The sequence below is a fragment of the Cebus imitator genome, unplaced genomic scaffold (genome assembly GCF_001604975.1).
Source record: "Cebus imitator isolate Cc_AM_T3 unplaced genomic scaffold, Cebus_imitator-1.0 Scaffold197, whole genome shotgun sequence".
Classification (NCBI taxonomy): Eukaryota; Metazoa; Chordata; class Mammalia; order Primates; family Cebidae; genus Cebus; species Cebus imitator.
In genome coordinates this window covers 1972716-1981366 of record NW_016107512.1, presented here as the reverse complement: position 1 = coordinate 1981366, position 8651 = coordinate 1972716, and the positions used below count along the sequence as shown (strand labels likewise).

Genomic DNA, 8651 nt, shown 5'->3' with positions numbered 1-8651 from the left:
CCAGGTTTCATTTAAACCCAGGCAATCAAATGCAGAATCCATAATGTTACAGAAACTGTGGACCCATCAGCATTAAACGTGTGAGTGCTGAGATTCAAGCCCAGATCCGCCAGGCTCCGAAATCATTGCTAGAGATAAGTAAGTAAGGCTCAGGACAGCCAAGACATTTATGACACCTACTCCCCAATTTCCCAGCGTACCCCGGGGTATTTCTCTACCACCTTCATTTCCCAGCAGAGCCTATTTCTCCTGCTTTAGTCCCCTCCTTCCTCATCCACCCCCCCCCACCCATTATAGAACCTCCATAAGACAGGGAACTGGGTGTCTTCACCACCTACTCCACCAACATCCCTCCTCCTTTGCACCACTGCTAGGTCTGACTTATCTGTGAGACAAAGTGACTAGGCCCCTGATACCTTTGAGGGTGTCCATGAAAATGGTTCAATTTATTTTAAAATCATAAGGGAGGCCAGGTGCAGTGGCTCACACCTGTAATCCCAGTACTTTGGGAGACTGAGGCAGGTGGATCACTTGAGGTCAGGAATTCAAGACCAACCTGGCCAACATAGCAAAACCCCATCTCTAGTAAAAAGACAAAAATTAGCCGGGCATGGTGGCAGGCACCCCTAATCCTAGCTACTCAGGAAGCTGAGGCATGAGAATTGCTTGAAACCGAAAGGTAGAGGTTGCAGTGAGCTGAGATCTCGCCACTGCACTTGAGCCTGGGTGACAGAGTGAGACCCTGTCTCAAAAAAAAACAAAAATAAAAAACAGGGAAAAAAATGAACCTTTAGGTTAAAGAGAACAATCTAGTATATAATATTAGTATATTCTTCTTTATACCATTGCAGTCATAAAACACAATTTTAAGTACTTTCTTATGGAGGAAGGGGCCCATAAGAGTCATAATATGGCCCAGCTCAATCTCCCCTTTCTCCACTCCTGCTAAATTTGACATGATCCCAGCCCCTGCTGAAGAACCTCGCTAAACTGGAGGAGAAATATGACACAACAGTATCAACATTGGTCCTTGGGAGGAAGGAGACCTGGTTTCTTGATCAGCTCTGGGTGACCTGGGGTGAGTTTCTTAAACTCTCTGAGCCTCCACTCTTCCTCCACTATAAAATGAAGGGAATTGGACTAGAATTGGTCACAAAGGCTCCTTCGGCTCAGTGGTCCTGATTCTTGCTTGGATGGGCTGATTCTTGGCAGACAGACCTGGTCCCGCCTACTAGTCATGGAAACTTGGCAAATTAGCTAAGCAATTTCCTCAGTTTCCACACCTGTGAAATGGGAGTAATACGTGGGGATACAAATCTACTTGGTAAGCTCTTGAGATAATGCACATAAGGCATTTTGCACAGTGCCTGGCCACAGTGAAGGCTCAAAACAAATGCTAAGTCTTTATTACTATTATTGTTTGCTATTCTGATTCTGAGAAGCACCCCTCAGGATGAATAAAATGTTATTGTTTTATTTCTTTTTTTTTTAGAGACAGGGTCTTGTTATGTTGCCCAAGCTGGATTTGAACTCATGGGTGCAAGCGATCCTCCTGCCTCAGCCTCCGAAGTATTGGGGATTGATTGACTGACTGATTTTGAGGTGGAGTCTCACTCTGTCAACCAGGCTGGAGTGCAATGGCATGATCTCAGCTCATTGCAACCTCTGCCTCCTGGGTTCAAGCGATTTTCCTGCCCCAGCCTCCCAAGTAGCTGCAATTACAGGCACCCATCACAACGCCCAGCTAATTTTTGTATCTTTAGTAGAAATGGGGTTTTGCCATGTTGGCCGGGCTGGTCTCAAACTCCTGACCTCAAGTGATCCTCCTACCTCGCCCTCCCAAAGTGCTGGGATTACAGGCATGAGCCACCATGCCCGGTCCCCGTATTTATTTTTAAATGTCGCATCTAGTGACACTGACCCCCATTTTCTCCTGGCCACCGAGATCTCTGGGCAGTTTGCCTTGGTTCCTGAGCTCTGCCCTCCACCTCAGTGCCATCCTCACCAGGAATAGGCAAGGGAGGCATGTGGCCCCTCAGCCTCTCTAGCTCTCCAGGGGTGGGGATGGGAGGTGGAAGTGAGGAGAGGTCAGCATGCTTGCTCTCCCTCCAGCTCCCTCATCCGTTTCTCTCTCCACTCATCTTCCACTTATTCTCTCAGAAAGCACAAAAAAGTTCCAGCCCAAACTCAACATGTGTAAATACTGTCTTTTTCTCACCACTTCAGTGCAAATGCCATTCTGCCTCCAATCTGCCAGAAACTAAGCTCCCAGACCCTCGTTCCTTTTATTACCGCTCTGGCTCTTCCTCCCCTCTTCCTCCCCTGTCCCCGTACTCTCCCTCTCAGGAAGTCTCCTCTCTGGGACATAACCAGCCCCTTTCCTCCTCTCTTGGGGCTCCTAGGATTCTCCTCCTCTTCAGCCCTTCCACTCCCAACCCCAGTCCCAGAGACATCTCTGAAAACGCCGCCACCATTGCCTCTCTCTAGGTTTCTAGGGGACCTGCACGGCCAGCGGCTGTTGCCGTGGAGACCCGCCTGCACCCAGGCCTCACCCTTCTCTCCAACCCCGCACCCCCGTGGGCTGAGCCTCCCCACACTAAAGCACGCGGGCGCGCACACGCGCAAGCACACACGCACACACGCGCATACACACGGATTCGGAATATACCTGACCTCTGTCTTTCTCCCTCCCCTCCTCCTGGCTCCCCACTCCGGTGCAGACCCACAGGCTCACACACGGGTTCACCCCACACTCCGCCCACAGTCAGCCCCACATCATCCTGCCCCCACAATGATAAGAGGACGCCAGAGCGCTCTTAAGTGACAGAAAAAGGGAGGTGATTTACTGTAGGTCTCGTTCCCCAAGCATTATCATTCCCGCAGCCCTCACGCGCCCCCTCACAGTCAGGCCCGGCTCCCCAGAGGCTGAGACTACAACTCCCAGCAGGCCAAGCAGCCCGAAGTCCAAGGCTGGAGGAGCAGGGCACGCCGGGAGATGGAGTCTCGCCGTGCTGCACCTGCCGCAGGACCCGGCGAGGGGAGGAGGTTAGATGGAGAAGATGGAGTGCGGATGCGGCGGGAGCAGCCTGCAGGGCCTCTTTCCCCAAACCCAAGCCTTTCCGTCCTCTGTGGAAGCAGAGGGACACATGCTCGTCCACTGCCCTTCTCCAAGGTCCGTCAGAGAAAGAGCTCCCTCCTCCACCCCTCTGCCTCCTCCCCACACCAGGCTCTGCAGCTCCTGCCCAGACATCCAACCAGGAGTTGTTCCAGGCTTGGCCTGACCAACGTGACCTAGCCGGGAGAGGGGTGAGAGAGGGCGGGGCTGGAGAGAGGGCACTGGGAGAAAGCTATTGTCCACATGTGTTGGCAAAAATAATGACCTGCAAGCAGTATGCAAATGAGCGTAGAGGCACCTCCCTCTTAGGGTAGGGGCGCGGAGGGCACCGGTTTTAACAAGTCTCCAAGTCCTCGCCTCCCTCCCCGCTACCCTCCTTCTGCCGCGCCGGGTCACTCACTCACCACCTTCCAGCGATCTTTGACCACGTAGTTGGCCGGCAGGATGTCGGCCTGCTCCCCTCCCCCACTCATGTTGGTTTCGTCCTTAAGGGCGGCCGCTAGGCACTGCATCCGCCAGCCAGAGGGAGGGGTGTCCGCAGGGCCTGCCCTGAGGGGGCCATCTACCTAGGGGAGTGCGGAGGGGCTGTGAGAGCGGGCTGCGGACCCAGGACCACCTGGCAGACGTGGAGGAGAGGAGCTCCACTCCTGCCCCGCATTCTCCCTGGGCCCACTAGACAGATGCTCCAGGAGTTACCAAGGGAAACATTGTGTAAAGGCCAGTGCAAGGGAAATCCAGACTACCAACTGGAGATGTTTAAAATCAGCAATAGGACACACATGTTGACCAATAAAGAAGAGGAAAATGACAGCGAACAGGCGGAGGGGAAAAAGACATATGCTAACTGATGCTGGGAAGACTTGCTGACTAAGAGACTGGGACCTTCTCCCTTGTAGGGGAGAACTGGGCCTTGGGGAACCCTCTCCCTGCAGGGGAGTCCCTGTGCCACAAAATGTCCATGGAGCTGTGCAACAGAGGCTTAGTGAAAAAGGAAGACCTGCCACCCAAAGGATGACCTGTGGGAGACCCACAACAAAGTGACCTGCTAATCAACCCTGGAAGACGTAGTAATCAAGAAAATGAGGGGAGGCACTAAAGCCCCTTGAGTGCCGTGCTAACTGAGGGGGATGCAGGTGCTGAGAGGCACACACCTCTCAGGGAGAGATGAAGCCACTGACACAGCCATGGGGTTGGGAGGTCAGGATATGAGAGATGGGGTGAACACAGGTGATGGACTCAAGACATGGATTTCAGATGGACAGCAGCCTTGTGGCCACTCCAGAGGGACAGAGGTGGGCTGAATTGGGGGAGGGCAGAAAAATGAGAGGGGCCTTAGCAGAAGACAGGTGGAGTGACAGGGAACAGCAGGTCTGGGTGGGCATGGAGTGAGAGAGCCTCCGACCACACCTTTCTGGGTCTGCTTAGGAATCAACAAGAAACAGCACAGCTCTCCTCAAATTAGGATAGGTAGAAGTTGAATAACAGGGAGAGCTTCCCAGTGGTGAGGGTTGGGAAATCCAGGCACATGTTACCAGAGACATACCAGTGTGTGTGTGTGTGTGTGTGTGTGTGTGTGTGTGTGTGTATGTGTGTGCGCGTGCGCATATGTCTGTGTGTATCTGTGCATGTATCCTTCTGTGTGTATATGTATGTCTTTCTGTGTCTATCTTTTCCATGTGTCTGTGTGCTTTTCTACATGTATCTATGTGTCTGTATGTGCTTGTGTGTGTTTTGTGTCTGTCTGTGTGTGATGTGCATGTGTGTAGGCAAGGGGCCAGAAGAGATGACTTTCTGAGATCTCTGCCAACCCAGGACAGGATATGGAACCAGGATATTGTCCTGTTCTCTTTCCCTCACACTTTTTACAAGCACCCTACTGTGACTTCACAATGACCCTGGAGAGTCGCAAACAGAGAAAGAGGGAAGTTACTTAGGTTATGGTTTGAGGGTTTCGGGTTGGGGTAGGAAGGTAGCTAAAGAGATCTACAGATGGGGTAGAAACCACATAAACCTGCCTTTCCTGGGGATGAGATAACGTCCCAGGGCTCCTGCATCTAAACATCTGCCATAGGGAACAGGGTGGGACATGAAGGTGTGAAAACCACCTTCCAATGTCATGATGTGCCGTGGTGGACATATGGAGAAGGGGTCTTCATGGAGAGGGGTGCTGCCGCTCTTTTTCTCCTTCTTCAAATGACTAAGCTGAGCTGTTTCCTTCAATCCTTACACCTTCAGAGCATCAGGACCTCCCTCCTTCTGCCAAAGTGGGATATGGGGCATCAGGAATCTGGAGGGCAGTGAAGGCAATGGCAGGATGAAGGGAGAGGTAGGGATGGGGGTTTTGGAATAAAGGCGGAGGAGACAGGTTGAGAAGACTGAAGAAGCAATTGAACTGGCAGGAGAGGGCCTTCAGAAGTTGAACTGGGTGAACTCTGGACAGTGGAGCTGTTAGGTTGATTACGAAAATTTGTGTCCTGCTCCCATTTTATAGATGAGCAAACCGAAAAGAAACAGGTGAGGCAGAACAAGGGAGAGTGGAGCCAGGAAGATAAATGACAGTTACCTGCCTCTCCCACTCCACCACCCTTCTGTCTGCATCTGAGGACTACACTCAGCTCAGACTGAGTTGGATGATACAAACATGGGACACTTGGCTGCCCTGTTACTGCCATCTCAGGCCCTTGTGTGTGCATGGAGTCATGGGCGCATGGTGAGGGCGAGGGCTTGTGCAGGAGTTTGTATGAATATCTGTCAGAGAGTGCAGGTAGGAGCATATGGGGCCAGTGATGGTACACAGAGGTACATGGAAGTGATGGGAGCTCATGACGGCCTGTGAATACAAGTGTTGATGTGTAACTCTGCAAGGTGTTAGCAGGTGTGTGTGGGAAGCTGGGAGCCCAGGTAAGAGGGGTGATGGGAACAGGTGAAAGAGGTGTGGAGGGAGGCAGAGGGGAATGACAGGCATGAGGAGCGACAGGATCAGAGGAGGGGGCTGGGTAGAATAGAGACCGGTGAGAGAGAATGACAGGCAAGGAAGTGACAGGACATGGGAGGGATCTCTGAGCATAGTTTAGTTCAGGGGGTGAGGAGGTAGGTAAGGAGGCAGGAGGGAGGCATGGAGGGACTGAGGACAGGGGCCGAGGTTCCGGAGACAGCCGAATGACTCGTCAGGGGTGACAGGAGAGCCAGGGTTGAAGCCATGGGGACAGGGGCCGGAGGTGAGTGGGGACGAGCAAAGTCCCTGGAGGACGGGCTGGGGAGAGAGGTCTGTGTGCTGGGGGCAGGGAGCGGCTCCAGGCCTCCGCTCGGCCCAGGCGGTGTAGGCCAGCGTCCCAGCCCAGCGGGCGGCGACCGCAGCGCGGAGGGGAGCCCGACAAGGCTGCGCTGCGAGGCAAGCCAGGCGGGGCCCCCCGTGCCCGCGAAGGAGCCCCCGCCCCGACCCCGGCCCGCCCCGCCCCGCCTCACCTGCTCTGTGCCCGCTGCGGCTGCGGCTGCGGCGGCGGCAGAGGCAGCGGCTCGGGGCGGCGCATCCCCCGGGGCCGGGGCTGGGCGGGGGCGGCTCAGTGCGGCGCAGGGCGACCCGCTCCCTCCGGCGGCGGCTGCGGCGGCCTCCGGACCGGGACCATCCCGGCCCGGCCCGGCCCGGCCCCGATCCTCCTAGGGCGACGGCGGCGGCGGCGGCGGTAGAGCGGGGAGCTGCCCACAATGCACCGCGCCGCCAGCATCAGCACCAGCCCTGACATCACCTCCCGCCGCCCGCTCTGACATCACCGCTCCTCCTCTGACATCACGTTCCGCCGGCCCAGCTCCGCTCTCCTCCAGCCCTTGGACTCTCAGCTGTCCCGCTCCAGCTTTCAGGTTCTCCTTACCACTCTCTGCCACTCACTTGACTCTATCTCCCAGCACAGTCCCATCACCCCTTACCTGTTCCCATAAAATTCACCTGTCTCCATCACCTTTTATCTTCCCCATTCCCATCATGTCCCTACAATTCATCACCTGACCCATCAGTCTCGCCTGATTCCCCACTCCATCCTCTACATGTTTATATCGCCTTCCTCTAAACTCATCTCCTCACCTGTATCCATCCTCCCATACGTCCCCATCACCTACCTCTTCTGGGCCATCTCACACTCGCATCCACCACCCGTCAAGTGTAATTCTCACCTCACCACATATATGTTTTATCTTTTGGCTCAACCTGTCTCTCTTTCTTTGGCCCTTTCTTTCATTTGCGGACAAACTCTGCCATTGTTTTTTACTGCTTACCAAATAAGATGCACACTCTTGACTATAACATCAAAACATCTTGCCAACATGGACCCATAAAGCCATTACTCTTCTTCTGAGGGTTGGATTACTCAACAACTCAACATTCCAACATTCCTCAAACAACAAACTCTGCATGCAGTCTGCAGTCTGTCTTTCAGTTTCTTCCTTCGTTTTTTTTTTTTTTTTAGACAGGGTTGCCCAAGCTGGAGTGCAGTGACACAGTCTCAGTTCACTGCAACCTCTACTTCCTGGACTCAAGCGATTCTCCAGTCTCAGCCTCCCAAGTATTTGGGACTATAGGCATGAGCCACTATGCCCGGCTAATTTTTGTATTTTTTGTAGATACAGGGTTTCACCATGTTGCGCAGGCTGGTCTTGAATTCCTGAGCTCAAAGCCATCCGCTCACCTCAGCCCCCCAAAGTACCAGGATTACATGCATGAGCCACTGTGCCCAGCCAGTTCCTTCCTTCCTTAATGCCTTCAACAAATGCATACAGAGCAACTTCAGTAATAATAATAACAACAACAACAATAGGCCAGGCACAATGGCTCACGCCAATAATACCAACAGTTTGGGAGGCCAAGGCAGCAGGATCACTTGAGCCCAGGAATTCAAGAGCAGTCTGGACAACATAGTGAGACCTCATCTCTACAAAAAATTTAAAAATTAGGTGGGTGTGGTGGTGTGTATCTGCAGTCCCAGCTACTCGGGAGGCTGAGGTCAGAGGATCTCTTGAGTCCAGGAGGTCGACACTGCAATGAGTCATGATTATGCTACTGTGCGCCAGCCTGGATGACAGAGAGATTCTGTCTCAATAACAACAACAACAACAATTGCAACAGTTATTTACTTCTGCCAGACACGACTTAACTACTTTACGTATGTTAATTCATTTAATCCTGATGACAACCCTATGAGGTAAGAGTACTATTGTTATCCTTTGTTTTACAGATGAGGAAACTAAGATATAGAGAGGTTAAGTAATATCTATTGGGTCACACAGCCAGAAAGTGGCCAAGCTGGAATTCAAACCCTGGCTCTGGAATCCATGGTCCTAATCACCATGCTGGGAGGAAGGATGATTGAGTCTGCAAGAGTAGTCAGGGGAGGCTTCTTGGAGGAGGGACACTCAACTGTAATTTGAAAAATTAGTAGAAGTTTGCCAACAGACAAGCGGGGCCAAGGGTGAAAGAGACTTCCAGGCTGAGAAGACAGTATGAGATGAGGCTGAGGCAGCTGTGTGCAAGATCATGAAGGATCTT

General features: G+C 52.9%; 1 protein-coding gene across 3 annotated transcripts in view; it reads right to left on the bottom strand.

Moving 5' to 3' along the window:
- The window catches only part of TTBK1 (tau tubulin kinase 1), a 44985-nt gene extending 38163 nt beyond the window's left edge, over window positions 1–6822 (bottom strand). Inside the window, exons 1-2 of one of the 3 annotated variants that reach the window (XM_017547345.2) lie at window positions 6581–6822; window positions 3520–3681 (exon numbers count right to left, since the gene is read on the bottom strand). In XM_017547345.2, coding sequence (XP_017402834.1) covers window positions 3520–3627 — 108 coding nt within the window. In that variant the 5' untranslated portion in view covers window positions 3628–3681; window positions 6581–6822. The remainder of the gene's footprint in view (window positions 1–3519; window positions 3682–6580) is intronic. The other 2 variants (XM_017547343.2, XM_017547344.2) reach the window with 2 other exon arrangements.
- Between the last annotated feature and the right edge of the window lie 1829 nt (window positions 6823–8651).